This window comes from Microtus ochrogaster, unplaced genomic scaffold (genome assembly GCF_000317375.1).
Source record: "Microtus ochrogaster isolate Prairie Vole_2 unplaced genomic scaffold, MicOch1.0 UNK1, whole genome shotgun sequence".
NCBI classification, from domain to species: domain Eukaryota; kingdom Metazoa; phylum Chordata; class Mammalia; order Rodentia; family Cricetidae; genus Microtus; species Microtus ochrogaster.
The window spans coordinates 11186740-11208595 of NW_004949099.1; the positions used below are offsets into that span (position 1 = coordinate 11186740).

General features: G+C 44.4%; 1 protein-coding gene across 1 annotated transcript in view; it reads right to left on the reverse strand.

Annotated features, from left to right (window-relative positions):
- The window catches only part of Fam19a4 (family with sequence similarity 19 member A4, C-C motif chemokine like), a 213652-nt gene that overhangs the window by 149810 nt on the left and 41986 nt on the right, over positions 1–21856 (reverse strand). Inside the window, exons 2-3 of the mRNA XM_005364921.3 lie at positions 19174–19306; positions 13638–13756 (exon numbers count right to left, since the gene is read on the reverse strand). Of these exons, the coding sequence (XP_005364978.1) occupies positions 13638–13755 (118 nt within the window). The 5' untranslated portion in view covers position 13756; positions 19174–19306. The remainder of the gene's footprint in view (positions 1–13637; positions 13757–19173; positions 19307–21856) is intronic.

Genomic DNA, 21856 nt, shown 5'->3' on the forward strand with positions numbered 1-21856 from the left:
CACACACACACACACACACACACACACACACACACACACACACAGAGTTCTGCACATTCTATTTCAAATTATTTTACCAGGACTCTTTCCTTAAAAGCATGCTGTTACATGGGTCAGTAGGACCTTAGTGGGTAAAGATACTTGCCACCAAGCATTTTAGTTTACATTTGTGGGCAAAGGTACGTGCCACTGAGCCTGATGGCCTGACTGAAGTCCCTGAGACACACAGAGTGGAAGGAGAGAACCCAATCCCACAAGTTGTCCTATGGCCTCCACACAAGTGTTGCTGTGCACACACACACACACACACACACACACACACACATAAATGAAAAAAAAATACCTACTTTTGCAGAAAATGCACACATAACTCTCTAAAAACAGAACCTCTCCCTGCCCTTTACAACGTGAGGTGGAAGCCCTGCTTATCTGGCACTAAAATCCAGCAGATACTTTAGAGAAAGAGAAAAGAAAAAAAAGAGGAAGAAAGAGGAAATCATACATATAACACATAAGAAGAATTAAATGAGATGAAGAGACACAAATAATACACTCCAGAGGCCAGGAAAATATTAATACTTGTAGTTCTGATACCTAAAAATAGAATGCTAAGAATCAGTTCCTTAGCCAGACATGGTGGTGGCACTTCTAGTCCGAATAAGCAGGAAGGAGGGGACATGGATCTCTGAGAGTTCAAGACCAGCGTGGTCTACATAGCAAGCTCCAGCCCAGCCAAGGCTACTTAGTAAGACACTGTCTCAAAAAACAAACAAACAAACAAACAAAAAACAACAATAACAAAAGAACCCAATTCATCAACTTGAATTATTTTCTATAGTCAGTTCTGGACACACCCTGTCATTGATTCCTCAAGAGACAAGGGTCACAGGTTTACATGATAATTATTTGAATGTATGGGATTTAAAAGTGCTTTAGTAAAATTAATTACAGTGGTTTCTTTGTATTTTTTTTAAAGGGGCCAGAAAAAGTCGTAGGGAGGGGGCGCGGAGGTGCTATCAGCTATTCTAAGCCTCGCCTGCCCTCTAGTGTCAAAACTTCAGCAGTGCAGGGAAATCACTAAAACTGAAATAATAACAACCATAATGTGCAGCTTTTATCATTTGCAAAACAAACATGGTAGAGTAGAAACTCACCAAAGAACTCTCGTGTAATAGAAACACTATTCCCCGCACAATTGGCATCTTAGAAGAAACGAGCTTTCCGTAAGAATGCGTAAGGATAAATGAGCCAGTTAACGCGAGAGTGTCCTCAGAGTGACTGAAGCACAGGTCACTACCGTAATGCAACCAGTACTCTTCAAAGAATTTAAACGAAGTTAAAATAATGATAAACAACACCATACTGTGTGTTGTATTGGCATTTATAGCAGAGAAAACAACAGGAAACTGAAATTTCTCCGTCCACATAAAGAACCCAGAGCCACCAGGAAGGAAACCCTGTTGAAATAGAGAAGGTAGTGTTTAATAAAGTCGGCCTGTGTGCTCTGTGGGCTTCCTACATAATCTAACTGACCCCTCTCACCACCCTGTGAAGATCAGTTTTGGCCTCTTTCTCTATCCTCATCTTCCAAAAGACGGGTCTGCGGCCCAAAGAGGTTGGGGGTTCCCCAAAGATTGAAACAACTGAAACAAGAGGTGCCCTCAGTCAACAGACACAAGTAGTCCTTGCTCGCTCCCGGGTGGGAACGCACTGCAGACTTTCCCTGGCCATCAACATCTTCCTGGCCCCTAGCTCAGAGAGGCACCCTGGTCTGCAACTAGCAACCAGTCACTCAAGGCTAGCCTGGGCCACTCTGCACCCCAACATAGCAAGGCCTTTAATCCCCTCTTTCTACAATTTGAGCAGCAACTTGGTGTTCTACAAACAAAAACCTACTTTCTTCATTCTCATAAGCGTTCCCAAAGCACTGATAAGCAAGATGTTTTCCTTATAGAACATAAAGTTTTGAACTCGGAAGACACCGATCACATCTCCCTAGAGAGCCCACAGCTTCCGCTCATTTCTCGGGTGCATGACCTTTCAGAGTCTGTTATCTGTGCACCTCTCACAGCGTCCACTTCCGATGTGTTTGATATCCTCTGGCCCTTCTGCCTGTTTGTTCTCCGTCAGTCATTCCGGCAACCTGACATAGGTAGGCGTGACAGCTGTCTCATGGTCTAGCTCATAAAACACGCTCAGAGGGGTTAAATGGCCTGGACATAGTCGCACAACCAAGATGGGACAGAATTCGAGCTATGTTGGACCCCAGCCCCCCAGTACTTAACTTCCTGTACTGCCTGATTGCTAGGACTGCTCCAGATTTTCTGGGTCTTTCTGTGAGGTGTATACTGAGCAGACGCCAGGCAGGCACCACAGCGTTCAGTCAGAAGGCCCAACTCAGACACACTGTCTTCTGGGGAAACAGAACTATGAAAATGAGCAAAGAAACCCCTAGCGCCCAAATCTCCAGCATCAGATCCACCTGCAAAGACATGTGTCGTTAAAGGGAAAATCTACATTAAAATATTCGGATATCCCCAGAGACAAGTCCCACGGATTTAGAAAGCTTTGTGTCTCCGTGTCACCATGGTTACAGAGGACAAAACTTTCAGAAGGTCTTTAAAGAGTTAATTCCACCAATCTCTTGGCTTTCACCACCTCCCAGCCTGCAGCCTTCCTGGGACGCTGTTTGCTGCCCTCTTGTGGAGAAAAGATGCTATTGGCTGAGAAAAAGCACCAATATCGGATTAGAAAGTCACAAGTCTGCCAAGCAAAAGCCCCCCGCAACACACACACACAGACACATCCCCAAGGTGAACAAAACCAGCATGCACGACCAGCACAGTCAGGCAGGCAGCCCTGTGTCAGAAGTAACCTTCTTATGATTCTACAACACACTTAGGAGACTTAGGATGCTAATGAGACAAGAGATACATGGTGTATGTAGAATTACGTGGAACAAAATATACATGAAAAGGCTTGCACTACACAAATCAGTCAAAAAGTACCTTCCCCCATATAAAAGCCCAAGTTCTTTGTACAACGGGCCCTGGGAGGGGGGCGAAACTTTTTTTAATGCCACCCACTTCCCTACCCTCAAGAGTGTAATATCTCATCATAAACTGCCTCTTCTTGCGCAGTTAAGTCGTTGAGCAATTCCTGATACCCCATTACCAGCTAATATCCCTGGCATACAGTCAGGAGGCTTTCTGGACCATCCTAGCCAGGTGCCTGTAGGTTACTCTGCAACTAGATCCCACTGTCAGATGTCCTGTGACACACTCCCAGATGTGAGGATAGACGAGGTTCACAGCATCACAGCACACTACACCCACCTCTCCTGGACTCTCAGTTCCCCATCATCTGAGGGCTGAACGCTAAGAAAATGCCACAAGGACCTGGAGAGATTGCTCAGTGGTTAAGATCACTGGCTGCTCTTCCAGAGGACCCAGGTTTGAGTTCCAGAACCTACATGGCACCTCAAAACCATCTGTAACTCCAGTCCCAGAAGATTCTGGCTTCTGAGGGCAGTGCATGCATACATATGGTATGTTGACAGACATGCAGGCAAAACACTCAAAACACATAAAAATAGAAATTTTAATAGCACAGGACCATGTAAGGGGTGCTTTCTTCTCCTGGTGGTCATTGGGGGGGGGGACTGTACAAGATAGAACAGGAGTTGCAGAAGAAGGATCAAGGACGAGGACAATCCCAATGCTCTGGGACTGGGTCCTGATTTCAATAAGAGCTTCCATGAGTCAAAAAGAGCAAACAAGGGATGAAGCCAATAGAAAAATAGATGCAGGATAAAAATAGACCTTTAACATCTTACATCTTGGTGTGTGTGAGAAAAAGAGAGAAAGAGACAGAGACACAGAGATATGCAAGCCCTCAGATGTTGTAATAGGAGCAGCGGGCTGCGTCCTGCCACCCGGCTAGCTTTACCCGAAATAATTACACGGAAACTGTATTCTTTTAAACACTGCTTGGCCCATTAGCTCTAGCCTCTTATTGGCTAGCTCTTACATATTGATCTAACCCATTTCTAATAATCTGTGTAGCCCACGAGGTGGCTTACCAGGGAAGATCTTAACCTGTGTCTGTCTGGAGTGGGACAATCATGGCGACTCTCTGACTCAGCTTCTTTCTCCCAGCATTCTGTTCTGTCTACTCTGCCCACCTAAGGGTTGGCCTATCAAATGGGCCAAGGCAGTTTCTTTATTAAATGAAAGTAACTCCTCCACCATTTCCCCTTTTTCTGTTTAAACAAAAAAGAAAGGCTTTAACTTTAACATAGTAAAATTGCATATAACAAAAGTTATCAAGCAAGAATTACAGTTATAATATTCATATCTATTTTATCCTTTATCATAACAATGGAAAACTATAATTATCTATCCATTCTTCAACTCCATCAAAGACTCCAGAAGGATATAATATTACCTAAGTAAACAAGAACTAAGAAACTTCAAACTCTAGAAATGACAGAGACATCTCGCTGCCTGGACAGTCATCCAAAGTTCCTCTGTACCGTTGGGGCATCCATCTTCCACCTACAGGCCCATAGTATCCAGAAGACATTTCCATGAAGCAGGAATTTTCAAAGACAGTTCAGTCACTATCTGCTGTGTCCTGCAGAATGTCTCGTGAATTCTTTTGTGAAGCAGGAACCCCAAAAGAACATCTCACCTTTAGGCAAGTTCAGGAGTCCTCTCTCTGAGGGTTCTCTGTGTCCAGTTTATGCATCAGTCCAGGCAAGAGCAGTTTCTTACCCAAATGGCTATCAGACTCCATAAGGATCCTCTTCAATGCCCATCTTCCTCTCAAAGTAAATTGGTGCTGCCAGGAGCAGACATGTCTCATTGTCATGAAAAGCCCTAAGTTATTAAAACATTTAAATGCCATATTCTGTAGTCTTTGAAAGATATGAAGAATGCCTATCTAACTGAAATATATCTAGAAAATCTAACTAACATGACTATAAGCTTGACTATTATTGATGATTATCCATTAACAACCTATAGTTCCTAATTATACATTACATTTTTAAAATGAACTACACAATCGCAATACCTTAATCAAGAGCAGAAATACATATACATATAACAAAATTGACCTTAATACCAATAAAGCAAAATTTATACCAATGTAAATTATTCATATCTATATCATTCCCCTCTTTAAATGTAAAAGAACATTTAAAAACAATATTTGGGAACATGGGCGCAGTTTTTTCTCTCCAAACTGCTTCCTGCTGAATGGGGGTGCTGTTATTCAGGTCTTTTATGGGATAACCTGTCTGCTAGGTTCATCTAAGTTGGCAGTTGAGCAAAGTAATTTTTTTGAGGGTGTTCAACCTTTCAGGAGGGCATGGTCTATCATACCATATTGGGATAGAAGAAATCCACAGGGTCTCATCCTCTGCAAAAACAAAAGAAGGACTTTTCCAAAGCATCATAACCTTAGATCCAAATTCTGAAGTCAAGATACCTTTAGAACATATGTGCAGGTTCAGCTTAGCAGCCCATATAATGAAATGTCTCTCTGTACTTAGCTTCTTCACAGTCAAAAATTTTAAAGAAAACACAATAATACAAAGAATCCAGACTCTGTGAATTTTCCATTTTTACGTGGCTTATTTTTACTCTATCATTTTATTCTGTCTCTTTAAAGACTTTACCTTGGCCTCTCTCTCATCTCTCTCTCTCTCTCTCTCTCTCTCTCTCTCTCTCTCTGCTCTCTCTCTCTGCTCTCTCGTTTCCTGCCCCCCTTCGCTTCATGCTCTCCTTCAACCAAGTGCACTTCAGTAAAGCGTGATTTGAGAAGAATCCTTGTGTGGTGGTTGTTCTTCCTCGCTGGTCGAGGAGTTCACCACAACTGGTGCCGAAACCCGGGATCTTCGGCTGCCAGGCGAGAGGCCGAAAAGGATTCAGAACTCAACACGCGGAGTGGTGACGTCGAAAGAAAATAAAAGCTGGATCTGATGTCGAGGCTACAGACCCCCACAGAGGAGTTCCAGAGGCAATTGGAGAGAGGTCCTTGGTCCGGTCTTCCCTGCCCCCACAGAGAGGAGTGCCTAATAACAAAACCTGCTGCGCCACTCTACAAGGTGTCTTCTGCCTCGAGAGTCCAGGGAGACCCGGCTGAGATAAGTGCCAGGAGTTGCTCCAGATAGCTGAATCCAGCTCACTTCACCCAGGAATCCCACCTGCCCTGAAGCACTAATGCTGAGCTCCTTCTACAGTTTGAATTCTGGTTTGCTTTGAAACTAAGGTGCAGACTAAACATCTAACAGTTTTAACCTTTGGGACACAGAACTCACGTTAATTAAAATATTAACCCCTCTTCACTTAAGAAGGGGGAAGATGGGGGTTCCTGTCACTGTTGCTCAGAGACTGGAACTAGTGGTATTTAATAACAACAATGTATGTCATTGTGCTCTTACTACAATTGATCTAATGATATTTGTAACTGCTTATAGATGTTGGGAAAGGTTTGAAAAAAAAAATAAAGACTTTACCTTTTTTAACACCATTAACTTTATTCTCTATATTTTTTCCAAGTACCGCAGAAGCTAACTGAAGCCAGTCAAAGGGCGTGGCCCTGTTTGTTGTGGCCCAAGATTTTAGCATCTCTTTAACAAAGGAGGCGTGCATCCCAAAAGTCATAACAGCCTGTTTAATTTCTTTGAGATAATTCATACAGACAGGCTCTCATGTATCTTCCTTGATGACTCTAGGGTTTCTGGAACCAATCACTTTCTCTGTTGTTATTACTGGAAAGGCAGGTAGAGCTGTAGGTAGAGCTTTGTGGGAATTGTCCCAGAGAGATTTACCCACAGATGGAGTTAAAATTTGCCTTTCTACCCTTTGCTCCTCTTCATCAAAATTTAGAAATTCCTCAATCTTTTCAATTCTATTTATCATTGCCTTCTGCAATGTCTGAATCTCCTCTCCAGAATTATGTTCCAAAACCTTCATTGAGGATTCTAAAGTATGAAGTTTGTCCATTAGAGATAACATCTCATCTTTGGACATAATTTGTATGGCATAAACCATGCCTTCTTGTATTGACAATCTTTCCGCCAATCTGTCATAAGCTTTAGACAAAATCTGATTGTCACATTCAGCAGTTTTGAGTCTCTCAGTTAATGTTTCAGTTCCTACAGAAAGGGACTGAAGCTTACGATCCAAATCAGCTGTTTCCTCTTCCATAGTAATGAATTTCTCCTTAACATCAGCCTGTACCTTTTCTAAATTTTGTTCAGTTGATCGAGTCATGTTAAACAAAGATCTGTTCTCTTCCTGGAGAACTTTAAACTGATTCTTGAGGAGATTGTTGTCATTCTCAATTGTTTTTAAGCGTTCAACCTCTGCCTTAAGAATCCTGGATTCGTCTCTTAAAGACTTTATTATATTTCTATTATCAAACCATATAGTACCAAGGAAAACTATGAATCCCAGAAAGATCCATAGATGTGGGGTGACAGACACCTCTTGTAAAATCTCCCACATGGTACAATCAAAAAGGCTGTTAAAGTCTTGAATGGTAACGTTTTCAGACATTTTCAATCAAATCTGTATTTATTTTTATTTATAAAGGAAATTTTTTACCTGTAATGACCATTTCCTGCCAGCAGATGGTTGTGGTGGCGAAGTACATGTGAATCCACGTGGCAGGAGTCAGAGCCGGTCTGAAAAGTCTACTCAAAACCCAAAACTGAAAGTTAACTGTAAGCAGCAGGGGGGAGGGCCAGGAAATAGGGCAGAGTCAAGGCCAGACTCGGCCACCCGCGGGGAGGGGACACAGGGCAGTCACGTGCGCGGAGTGGCATTGGGTACTGATCACACTATTTACTGCTAGGTGCTGGGGGGGGGGCTGAATACAGAGGCACTTGCACCACTGTCGGGCAGGGCGGGGCACACAGACTCGTGCGGGGCGATTCAGCTATCCGCCGAACCACTGGGGCCGAGTCACCCTTCAAAAGTCCCATTTGCCGACTTTCTAGCAAGCGCCAGGAAAAATCGAGTCATTGCAGATGTTCAGTGACTCAGAAGCTCAGCTGCTTCTGCCGCTGTAGTCGGGCAGAGCGGACAGGCAAGGAGCTGTGCTGAGAGGGTACAATCTGCATGGAGGGAGAGGCCTCCGGAGGAGGGGGCCGCTGGTTCCCAGCAGTCGCCACCCAGGAGGCTCTGATTCGGGGCAGGTATCCGAAAAACCCCACGTTGGGCGCCAAACTGTAAGTGGCATAATAACCAGGCTACCTTAATATAAAACAGCAAATTTTAATGAAGGGATAGCTTACAACACCAGGGATCCAGTGATGAGCAGAAGATACAAAAAAGAGACCGGCAGGGCTCATGCCCGCCAGATTTATACATAAACATTAGCCTGAGGCAAACACACCCCCCCCAATGGGCTGGGCTATCCCTACACATAGACACCAAGTCCCATTACAGTACTTGAAAATTCAGGACAACAGTGCCCAAAGACATAGAGAGGACTGGGGGGAGCATCAGCTCCAACTCCTGGCACTGCCCTTGAAAGTGTGAATACATTGGAAGGTTCTGGAAGGCACTCTGGGACTCAGCAAAACTTATGTTCACCTCCTCTTCCTGGGCCTGCAGCTACAGTACGCTCCAGTCCTCCCCCCTTAAAGGCAGGTATGGTCAGGTTTCTAAGCCCCAGCCAATGGCAAGAAAGTGAAGCCATGATATCTACACCTCAGCCTGCCCCATTGCCACTTCCCAAGCCAGCCCTTCCTGGCTTCCCTTGTCTCCTCAGAAGCCATCTGTACCTGAGAGCTGAAGAGTTCCCACATACCACGGGCCCCCAAAAACACTGTTAATGTAGGCAACCGGAATATTCATCTGTGGTTCATAAGCCAAAAATGTAGGGTTAAGCCAGCCCCTTTAGGGGGCGGGTTTACCTCAGGCGAATGTTGACTGATAAATTGGGCTCATGGAGCCTACGCGGTCCCTTTTTTCCTGCCTCCTGTGAAACGGCTACAGACGGGAACCTCGGTTCTGTAAGTTTATTTAAACATTAAAGCTGTATATATTCTTTAATATCTACCTTGCATTTATTTACGCCGATACACAAAAAAATGTCATTTTTGTTTGAAAAACATTTGTTTTGTATATTTGTCCCAATGAACTGAATCTCATTAACACCTTCACATCGCTAACTTAGTCAATTCACTAGCACAATTTCTTCTCAGTCAGGAGGCGTGTCCTTGTGCAAATCTGATAGCAAACTCACCCACACTGGGGCGACCCAATAACTGAAGCTGTGCCCAAACGCTGGATGAACTTACAGTGCCCCACAGAGGAGTAGATGCCAACAAACACCCATATCAGAAGACTTCCAGACTCTACTGTGAAATGGATAAGAGTAGGTTACAAAATAGAGTGCATGGCACATATCCAAGTGTGCACACATGTTCTTATATGTGTACACATATACAGCCAACAAAAAGACCTCTTTCATACTTCCCTAAATGATTTGGGATTTTTACCATCGGCATAAAACTATACAGCCAGCCGCTTGGTGATGAATGAAAGCAGGCAGCCTATTCATAAACAGTTTAATGTTCACTATGTTACAGGAATGGGACACAGCTTCTGAGACCTTCAAAAGAGTAAGACTTCAGATGGAACTCAGGAGCCCTCACTCTGGGCAGATGCATGGCAGTGTGGAGGTCAAAGTGGAAACGAGGAAGTCTCCATGGCTTGTCTACAAAAGATGACTCTCCAGGTAGAACAAACCTCGCCTGCAAATCAGAGTCCCTGTGAGGCAGAGATAAGCCCTGATTCCCTTGTGGTCACTTATATATATGATCATAGGCATTAAATTTCAGGAATTAACCACAGAGGACTTCCAACAGTCAGAGAACACAAGTGGGCATCTGTGCTGAGAAGCCAAAGGAACCCATCCATATAGAAATCCCAGGTTATGGCTGCTATTTCTCCAGCAGGCTTAACCAAGGCTTTGTGCAGCTCCCTTACCATGGCTTCTAATAGTCCAACTTCTGCTATAATGGAAGATACTATCTGCCCTTCTTGAGAACAATTCTGCTCTTAATTTAGAGTTAACTATAGAGTTGTCTATTTCTTGACTTTAAAGTTATACATAAAATAAGGATTGTTACAGATGAAATGGGAAGTTTGACTTCAGCCTATTGTCTTAGGGTTTCTGTTGCTGTAAACAGACACTGTGACCACAGCAACTCTTCTAAAAGAAAACACTGAATTGAGAAGGCAGTTTACAGTTTCAGAGGATCAGTCGATTATCATCATGGCGGGGAGCATGGCAGTGTACAGGCAGACCAGGCAGACGTGGTCCTGGAGAAGAAGCTGCTACATATCGATCCACAGGCAACAGGAAGTAGTCTGAGATACTGGACATGTCTTGAGCATGTATGAGACCTCCACAGTGACACATTTCCTTCAGCAAGATCATACCTAGTCCAACAAAGCCACACCTCCCAGTAATGCCATTCTCTATGAGATTATGGGGGCCAATGACATTCAAACTACTACACCTATTTTCTTCAAGTGTGTTTGCATGCATGTGTGAGTGTGTGCATGCATGCATGCATGCATGAATGTGTGGTGCATATACTTGTTTGTGTGGGTGTGTATACATGCCTGCTGTAGGCCAGAGGTCAACATCAAGTGTTTTCCTCAATTATTTTCCACCTTATTGTTTGAAACAGGACCTCTCTCTCATTGAACCTGGAGCTTCCTGGTTCAAGAAGGCTGCCTGGCCAGCAAGCCCCCAGCATCTTCCCGTCTCTACCACTCTAGCATTGGGCTTCTAGGGACAAACACTGTCTGTTGGGAGGTCCAATCTCAGGTCCTCTTGCTTGCATGACAAACACTTAATCAACTGAGCCAGCCGCTTACCCAGTCACCTTCCTTAAAGTTTTTATCTCTCCTCAACATCCCCTACCCCAGCCTGGTACCTGGAAATCTGTTGATAATGCACCCACTGCCATATTTTACCAAGCTCTATTCTAGAAAACAGATGTGCATTAAACAGATAAGATCAATGACTTCAAACTCTCTGGCCCCCTAAACGAACTCATCAAAAGACACACAGTACAATACCAACTACCTGTAGACACTCCACGACAGTCTAGTGGTATTGATTTTATGCTGATTCCTCAAACCTTCAATCATTATTTTTCTCATCATCAAACTGTCACTTGAGGGGAGAAAATTGAGTTGTGAGAGATTTAAGAAATTATCTTGAGCCTAAAACTGTAGCCACCCTTATCATGTCAGAGTAAGGGAGAGGGGAAAAAGCATGGTGTGATCTCTGTCTGGGCGTGGGCTATAGCATCATTCCAATTTCCCAGACATAGCAGTCTGTGGACAGGGGCATTAGCACTTCCGATGTGTATGTAATTTAAGGCTCAGACTTTATAGTTTCTCAGGAGCAGGGGAGACACAAGGTCTGTCTGTATAGTGCTGGCTGACTTTGAACTCACAATCTTCCTGCCCAGAGTCAAGTACCATAGGAGTCCTAGCTACTCTGAAGACTGAATCAAGAAGACTACTTGAGCCTCAAATGTTTGGGGTAATATGGGCAATAGTGTGGCTTGGAAGGTTCCTCACAAGCTTTGTGTTTAGTTATATGTTTGCAAACCTTGATTCCCACCTTGGTGGTGGTCTTCGGGAAATTTGTGGGACCACTAGAAGATGGGACCCAGCTAGGAGAAGTGGTTCACTTTAGGTGAGGTCACTTTACAGCCCTTTCTTGGTTCCAGCCCTTTCTCTGTCTGCTTCCTGAGCCACTGAGATGCAAACAGATGCCTCACGTTCCCACTGCCATAGAGATGCCCGCTGCCAGCTTCCCCCACCTGATAGGCTATATCTCCTCTATCCTCCAGCATCCCTTAAGCTGTGTTTGTCCAATATTCTGTCACATCAATAAGAAAAAAAGAGCTTATATAGCAATAGAACACATTGTAAGATCGCTGCTCAAAACAACATGTACTCTCTCACATGCAGAACCTATGCTTAAATATAAATCCTCATATATCAATATAGATGCATGATACAAAAGGAGAAGTATTTTCCTGGAGGCCATTTTTATCATCACTTGTGTTCCTAGGCTAAGTATATTCTACTCCTGAGCCAGAGTGGCTTGGAAATCCCCAAAGAAAGTGAGAAATAAACATCCCCCTGTATCACAGGGCTAAGTTGTGAGTCAGCTGGAGTCTTGGTGATTTTATCCTTATCAGACACGTGCTGTTTTATTTGTTCAGCCTGCAATTTCCAGAGTGTGATCTGGAAGCCAGGAGAGGCATTTGGATGATAAGTCATAGCCTGTGGTTTGTAAACAAAGATGAAAGGTGCTGGGGATATAGCTCAGTGGTAGAGTGCTTGGGGGTGATAGGTCCAGCCCCCAATACTAAAGAAGAAAAAAAAAGCAATATTGCATATTTGACAATATTGCAGTTAGTCATACCCACTGCCTGATCTCAAGTCTCACGTTACATATGACTCCAGTGACCACTTTCATCCACGTATGCTGTGGCCTCCAGTAACCTCACTATGGACTTTCCCAACATGCCTTCAGTCAGGAACCAAAGTCTCTCGGCATCTTGGAACTCCAGATGGCACCTGAGGGGTTAAGCCGTAGTGATTTGGGTCGTTTCCTGGGCCTGTTGTGGCACACAGCATCGCATCATGGAAGGAGGAGATCAAGGGTTCTTCGTGATGGATAGGAGGCAGACAAAAGGCCAGAATGGGAAATACTGCCAGGGAGCTCAGGAGAATCAAGGGACAGTACTGGAGGAGGAAAGACAAATGTCACATTGTCTCTCTTATGCAGAATTGGACTTCTTAAGTGCACCTGGAGTTCTGCAGAGATGCCCATGTGACGTGGATGCAGGAGGGGCTGTTTGCAGAGAAGGGAGAGGGTAACGAGAGAAGCTAAAAGGGTCACAAGAGAGGAGCTGGGGCAACTCTACACAAAGCACAGCGCTCTATAACCATGACAGTTACACCACGATGCCTGTTAGTTCACACAGCGCTATAAAATTAACTTTAAACGGCAATACACAGACATGACTTTCACTAGAAATTACCAGAACAGCTGTCTCTCCAGGTTTAGACACACTTCCCTTTACGGGCCATGAAAATGCAAAGGTTACCCTGGCTGTTTTCTTTATTTTGTCGTTTCTTTTCTTCTCTCCTTCATTATGTCCCTCATTCAACTTATTTTCTCCAGGTGTCTCAGGAGGGTCTTGAGTTAGCTGACAGGTCCTCTTAGGACAACCCTGTGTCACCTGACCCTGAGTTTCGGGCAGCTACACACGCTCAGTCACACACAGAGTGCTACAGACTTCCTGACATTCAGAGAAAAAGCACTACTAACACAAAAGCACACCCATGAAAATCAAAGTTAAAACTCAAAGGAGAGCCTGGACAAGACCTAGCGAAGACATCCAGAACAGCCCTGCTCCAGCATAAGCCACTGGGCCCTATCTGTCCGTGGCTCTACCGTTATTTACACGCCAGTCAAACTCTTGTCAAGCACCTGTGTCTGAAGTGTGGACTCCGGCATGTCAAAGCATTGTATTAATTGATCTCAGCAGTACATAATGAGCTTAAAGGGCTTACCTGCCTGTCCCCGGAGGTGCTGGCTCGTGACGGACGACAGCTTACAGCAGACCATTAGCACACAGGCCATGAGCAGCCAGGGTGACAGCGGCAGCCTCCATTTAGCACAGACTCTCATCCTGGGGAGAAACAAGGCCCCAGTCATGAGGGTGAGATAGGCCAAGCTCTTTGGCCCACCCCGCGCAGGGAAACAGAGAGGAGCCAGTGAAAGACCTCAAGGTGTGACTCCATCCTCCCTCCCCCAAGGAAACTATAAACCTGGCAAGCTTCAATTTGCACCAACCACAGACTCTGCTTTCAACAAATGCATTTCATAACTAGGAGTCTTCTGAGTTAACACCATGCCTGGGTGAGAGTCTGCTTAGGAATCTCCAAGTAACAGTGAAAGTTGCCCTGATAAAACATGGGGTCGTATTCTCTCGTATCTCAAAACATAGAACAAAGAACCATTTTCAAAGTGAGTGCACAGGCTCTCTAGGTGTGAAAAAACCCAAAAGAATGTGCATATGTGACCCAAAAACTTGGGGTTCTTAGTCTGTATAGCAAGACCCTCTGGGCCAGATGTGATACACAGTTCATTACACAAATCATGGACTCAGGTGGGAAAACAGGCCAGTATAAAAAAAAAGCATCAGGTTTGGTAACTCACACCTTAATTTCAGGACTTGAGAGCATCACTGAGTTCAAAGTCATTAATGGCTATTTAATGAGTTCAAGGTAGGCTTAACTATGGAACAAATAGAAATAAAAATAAATTACTCTCATATGCATGGACAGTATCAAGAGTTCCCTAAGATAATTCCTCTCACATTGGTTATATCCTCTATTCTAAAACAAAAATAAGCAAACAAAAGGACCAGCAGGGGCTAAAAAGATGGCTCAGTAGCGATGCCACTAGCTGTGCAAGATGAGGACCTGAACTGGTCCCTCAGCACCCAAGAAAAAAGGCAAATATGCTACACATACACCTGCAACCCCAATGTTGAGAAGGGGGCAGATCTTGTAGACTCCCTGGGGCTCGCTGGCTGCCAGCCCATAATAGAGAGCATCCAGTGTCTTCCCTCTGCTTGTATGTACACAGGCACACATACTTGCACATTCGTGAGCACATGTACCACAACAGCACACCTATACATACACACACACATATACTCTCTCTCTTTCTCTCTCTCACTCACAAGGATAAAGGACTATCAAAATGCTCTATTCGGACTTCCTACTTTATATCTTCCTAACTATTGTAAGGAAATTAAATTTGATTGACTTTTTCTACTTTGACTTTTAAAATGACCTTTTAAAAAGGTGTGTATATGTGTGTGCATGTCATGCATATGTGTGGGGGTGTGGGTAGGAGAGAGAGAGAGAGAGAGAGAGAGAGAGAGAGAGAGAGAGAGAGAGAGAGAAGTTGTGAGCTCCTATGCATGTGCTAGAAACTAAACTCAGGTCCCATGCAAGATTAGATGATGTGGGATTCCCCTCTGTATGCTGTGAATATGTTTTACTACCATTGGTTAATAAAGAAGCTACTTTGGCCTATGGCAAGGCAGAATATAGCGAGGTGGAAAATCCAAGCAGGAAGAATGCGGAGTCAGAGAGACTTCACATAGCAGCCGAAAGAGAAAGATGCCAAAATATTACTAGTAAGCCACAGCCTTGTGGCAATACTTAAGTCAATAAAAATGGGTTAATTTAAGGTGTAAGAGCAAGCTAGAAACATGCCTGAGCCATTGGTCAAACACTGTGGTAATTTATATAGTTTCTGTGTGGTTATTCGGGTCTGGGAAGCAAGGAAATGAAAGCATGGTCTCTGTTTACAAGGCTTCTCTCTCTGCTGACTTATACAGCAAAAGTCAAAACACCTGATATGCGCTCACTAATTTAGGCCTGGCACATGTCTCATAGTATCTGCTGTCACAGTGGACCAAGGAAGCCTTCTTTATGCACAATCCTGCCTTAGAACTCTGCCAATTGATTCCCAGATACCTGAAACGGTATTGTTCCAGTCCCTCCCAAGAATTAGGGCAGCATTTGCCTACAACCTGCACACCTGCTATGTAATGTCACCCATCCTGTACAAGTGCATACCCCCTATACAAGCATGCACCTCCTATATAGCTGCATACTTCCTATATAAACTCACACCTCCTAACCACACACTTTTTTGTACACGCTCACCCGTCCTCTGTAACAAGCAGCGCACCTCTTCTATAACCGCGCTCCCCTATACAAGCACACACCTCCTATAGACACACATATCTTCTGCATAACCTCCTCTGCGGTACCTCCCCTATAGCCTCACACCTCCTCTGTATCCTTACCTCCATATACACCAGCACGCCTCCCCTACACGCTCACCACTCTTGTATAATCTCACACTGCCTCCAGTACTGCATACCTCCTGTGCAGCCACAGACCTCCTCTTCAGCACAAACCCGTACACCTCCTACATTAGCCCACTCCTGTATAACTGCAACCTTCTACATAGACTCATGCTTCCTGTCCACTTTAAAAATCATCTCTAGATTACTTGTGATTCCCCAAATGATATCAAAGCTACAGCCATCGCTGCCTTTCTGCGATGTCTGAGAAACACTGAAAAGAAAAATGTCTGTGTACATTGACACAGATAGAGTTCTTTACAGATATCTGTGATCGGCAGGTGATCAGTCTGAGAAGGCAGGGTTCATGGTAATAGTGGGACCTGTGAAGATCATAGCCACTCTTGGGCAGAGGCAAAACCTGGCAGGTGGGATTGGATCACCATTTGAGTAACCCTCAGAGGGAGTCAAAGGAAAATCCCTCAAGGATGCCAGCTGGCAGCTGACCCAGAGATGTCTGCAAAGAGCCACATCTCAGTCCCAGAAGCCCCAGCAAGCACTTCCAGGCACAGGTTCTAGCCCAGCCCTCTCCCTCAGACTTTCATATTTCGGTCGGATGCATCATTTAAAAAAAGATGTCGCATTGCTCATGGATCTGCGACCAAGTCTGCCTTTGAAGCAGCCAGGCCAAGATGAGACTCTCAGATCATCTCTGAAGACGTCCAAGTTAAAGGTGACACATAGCATTGACTTCTCGCCCTTTCAAACTGTTGCCCAGCCCCTAGGATCTGCTAAGTGAGCTCATTTGTTCTGTGGTCACAGGGAACTAAACTCCACTCTGCAGATATGTTCAAGTGTTCTCTGTTTGAATCACTAATTGCTACAAATAAAAAAAAAAACAAGAAACTTGATCCTGCCTGCAATCGTTTTGTTTGTTTATATAATTTCTTTTTTTATTATTATTGAGACTCTCACACGTAGCCTGGGCTGGCCTTGAATCCAAAGAGATCCACCTGTCTCTGCCTCTGCCCCATCTGTACTACTCTTAAGACAAACTGGTTGTCCACATATAAAATGTGCAGACTGAAGACCAGAATCCACTTCCTTGAAAAATTCCTGCTGGAACTCTGAGGAACAGCTTTTCCAGGAAATGGCAGCTCCCTAGAGATGGGTCTCCATGTCCCCACCCCCCACCTACACTGGCTAGTGCCTGAGGTCCTGCTAACCCAGTTTACAGTCCTCTGGATTCTCAACCCTAGAATAAGAGGAAAATGCCTTTGAAACAATTAGATCGGTGGCAGCTGTGCAGTTAACAGTTGGAACTTAAACTGCTCTGTAGGAGAGAGAATATTCCACCGAAAGTTGATCAAAGTGTTGCAGTTGGTAGAGTTCTTGCCTAGCATATACAAAGCCCAGGGTTCGGTTTCCAGCATCATGTAAAACTAGGCTTGATGGTGCAACCCTGTTAGCCTAGCACTGGGGAAGTGAAGGCGCAAGGGTCTGAAGTCTTCCATCATCCTTAGCTAAATAGTAAGTCCAAGGCCCTCCTGAGTTACAAAAGACACCGTCTCGACAACAACGAGAAGATCAAATGTGAAATTTTCATTCTCTTTGCTTCTCCTAAGGTTTACATAATTGATAAACCACAGCATCTCAAATCGGCATGAGGCCCACATGGTTTCAGCTTTGAAACCTTTCAAGCTGCTCCAGGGCTTAGCCTCCCTTTAGGCATGTGCTCTGAGGCAGAGGACAGGGGCCCTGTGTTCTCATGCAGACCCTCTAAGGCAGTGAGGGGCCAAGCTTCTCTTTATGAAAAGAGTGCCGAGGACTTCTGAAGCAAATGACTAAACTTACCAGCTGACATTAAGTCAAAACTAGGAGCTCGGTTCCTGGAAGTTGGGAGTCTGGCATGGGTCTTTTGGTCATTGCTGGAGGCCTGAGAACCTTAAAGTCCTGGGTTCAATTCCCCACCACACTTGGACCAGGAAAGGAAGGTCCTCAGCTAGAGGCCCAACCAGAAAATCAGTCCCTGGGATACTGGAAAGCATGTCCTTGGCCTTTGTTTTTGAGATCGCCATGTTATAATGCTGACCGGGAGCTTTCTTGGGCCCTAAAGGTTTGATGGGTGGAATCTCCCAGCCCTGTCTCGGTCATAACTATTCTTCCAAAGAAATCACAGTCCCATTTTAGGATTCACCTGAATAACTCAGTTGGGTGGAAGACAAGCACATGCTGTCAAACTCCAGATCAATTATCTAAGATCTTAATTACATCTTCAAAACCCTTTACCTTTGCCCTGTGCTTAAAACCTATTCAAAGAGGTGACCCATGTTAACCATGGTACCTCCCACATTCAAGAGGGGGCTGTATCAACCTGGCTTCCCAAAGTCTGGATGCCGGGCTGCTCTGATCATCTGCCCAGTGTCTCTGATCTGGCCCATGTATAACTAGTCCCCTGGGTTCACTGCCCTCTGCCTCACATTATCCTGAATGATTTCTATTTTCCTGTTGAATCCAAACAAGTCCCCCAAATGAGAAGACCCAGAAGAGACATTCCAAATCCTACGCCTGGGTCCCTCGGCCAGATCCTTACAGGAACCCGTTCTAGATACCAGGTTCCTCTGCTCCTAAACAAGCGTTTGCTAAACAACAGCTGTGAGTGCCAGGTATGGGCCCACAGGCCTCTCACCAGCACTGGGGAAGCAGAGGCAGGCAGTTTGTTCTCTGTGAGCTCAGGGCCAGCCTGGTCTACAGAGTGAGATACTCTTCCCATATCACCCCCATCCCCCGCCCAAAGATGCTGTGGTTCCATACAGAAATGTCAGGGCTGGACAGTGAGGTAGGCAGGAGAGATACTCAGACATAATTCTGTGCCTCCTCTTCTCCCCCTGGATTTTGCACATTAAAATGACTTCATTTCAAAGACAGTGCTAAAATGAAAAGAATGACAGCTCTCCTGTTTTTCCCTTCAAGATAAGGTTTCTCTGTGTAATAGTCCTGACTGTCTGGGAACCTGTTCTGTAGACCAGGCTGGCCTCAAACTCAGAGACTGATCTTCCTGCCTCCGCTTCCTGAGTGCTAGCATTAAATGTGAGCACCACCACCACCACCCAGCTTGACAATTATCCAAATTTCTAAATGTATTTTTAAAGGCTTCCAGAAAACTTCATCAACTCTCCACCACTTGGTGGCTACTAAAACCAAGTTAACTATTTTACCTTAGAGAGTTCACAAGGTATGGTTCCAATCAAACACTGTTACTCCAGAATGTTCTGCAGAGTGGCTGCAAATCCTTCGTAGCTGAGACCAACCATATCGGCAGCTCCCAAAAACTGCTTCAGCTTAGAAAACCTGTTTTTAAAAGACACAGAAAGAAGAAAAACAGGGATCAATTAGCATTAAATGTGTCTGGGAGTAAAATTGCACTTTCTACCATGACGTCTGCAGCAGACACATGAATGAACAAACTCTTCCTCATTGGTAATGTTAGCCAAGGGGCATTGAGGACTCAATGCTAGTTCACACTATAGAAAATTTTATGTTTGTTTTTGTAAGTAAGTAAGTGTATTGGTATTTCTGTAGATATACAAGCAGTTATGTGTTTCATGCATTGTGTGCACACATGTAAGCTGGTATATGTGCATGTGTAAATGCATATAAGTAGGCATGAATGCATGTAAGCACTCATGCATACATTTGCATGCACATGTGTAGTAGGTGTGTTGGAATGTATGTATATCTGTAGGGGAAGCCCAGGCCAAGGGGGCGTGTTCGCCTCGGACGAATGTTTATGTATAAATCTGGCGGGCGTGAGCCCCGTCCGTCCCTTTTGTACTTCCGGTTTCATCGCTGGATCCCTGGTGTTGTAAGCTATTTCTTCATTTCATATTAAGCTAGCCTGGTTATTACGCCGCATCATATATCCACATGGATGTGTAGACAGAAGTTTCTGTTCCTCCTGTTCCCGAAGCCACTTACGAAATAACCACTCTGAGGCTTCATATTAATTACATACTGTTTGGCCTATTAGCTCAAGCTTATTATTAACTAGCTCTTACAACTTAAATTAACCCCTAATTCTTATCTATACTCAGCTACATGGCTTGGGACTTTTCTCAGTGCAGCATTCTCATCTTGCTTCCTCTGTAACTGGGTGGCGACTGCAGACAGAGCCTTTCCTCTTTCTAGAATTCTCCTAGTCTGGTTGCCATGCCCATAGTTCTGCCTGGCTACTGGAAAATCAGCATTTTATTAAACCAATATGAGTAGCAAATCTACAGGGCATAAGAGCATTGTCCCACAGAACTTCCCACTTTCTTTTCTTTTCAAAACAAGAACTCTGAATCTCATCTCCTTTGTTTAGCTTTTTTCCTGACCATTGTCCATAACGACTTGTAACCAACACTCTAAACAAAGACAAACATCCAAAATCCATTTTTTAAATGAAACATCCAAAATCCATTTTTTTAAATGTGGGAGTAGTTTTCTAGGTACCAAGCTTTGTGGGAGCTGCATGCAAGTGAGGCTGGGGGCAAGATGCAGGACTGCCAGAAGCACAGGAAGCTACGTGGCACCGTGGGAAGACTTGTGGGTGCTTCATGGGGTGGCAGCAAGGATGAGCGCAGCAGGAGAGGAAGCTAAGCCAGACTGGATGGCTGCAGGGCTCTAGCACTTCTCCCAAACTGAGGTGGCTAGGTTTGGGTTCCAATTACCAATCCCAGCTCTGGCTTGGGCTGGTGTCTAAAATGCCTCAGGAAAACAACTTTTTTGTAAATTCATGCCCTATGTTGGGTGCAAAGGAGGCATGATTAATACAATTTTAGGGACAGATATTGGGGTTCAACCTGAAGATCGAAAAAGCAAAGCAACCAGCCACTGGCTCTTACCTCTACCTCAGTCTGAAATGGCGAACCTGCCTCTAGGAATCTCAGAATGAGACTGAGACTGAGAGCTGCCTCCTTCCATTTTATAATCCTCTCTAGTTCTGGTACTGAAGGTACGCACCACTGGGATTAAAGGCCTCCACCACCTGGTTTCTAAGGTAACTATTATGACTAAGGGAAATAAAGGTGTGTGTTACCACTGCCTGGTCTGTAAGGCTGACCAGTGGGGCTGTTTTGCTTTCTGATCTTCAGGCAAGCTTTATTTATTAAAATACAAATGAAATACCACTATGTAGATACACAGGACAACCTCAGGTGTTGTTCCTTGGGTGTCATCTTTTTTGTTTTTTAGACAAGGGCTCTCACTGACCTGGAAGCCCCTGAGTAGGTAAGACTGGCTGGCCAGAAAACCCCAAGAATACATCTCTCTCCACCTCCCCAAAGCTAGGATTACAAGCACCATGTTACCACATTTATTCGTGAGGTGGGAGGAATGAGACAGGGTTTCTCTGTCTAGCCTTATCTGTACTGGAATTTGCTCTCTAGACCAGGCTGACCTCGAACTTACAGAGATGTGCCTGCCTCTGCCTCCTGAGTGCAGGGATTAAAAGTGTGTGCCACCATCACTCAGAAAATCTTTTTTATTTTTGTAGAATGGGTTCCAGGGATCCATTTCAAGTTTTTCTAGGTCAGTTGAGCAATTTCCCTAGCCCTACACAATACAGATTTAAAACAGAAATTGTTTTCAGCAAGACAGCAATTCAATGTTTGACGAGGGACCCAAATCATTTAAGATACACGGTTTCACAGTCCTTATCTCACTGACCATGGAAAGAAAAGGAAGTTTGAGACAATCAGCCCTGAAGGGTATACAGTCTACTAAAGCTCACAGAACAGGTCAGTCTTTCTAAAGATCTGAATCCCTAGATCTGGATGACTGACACCTGGAATAACACTAGACTATCTTCAAGGCTTCTTTTTGATTTTGTTTGTTTTTTTTTTTTTGTTTTTTTTTTTT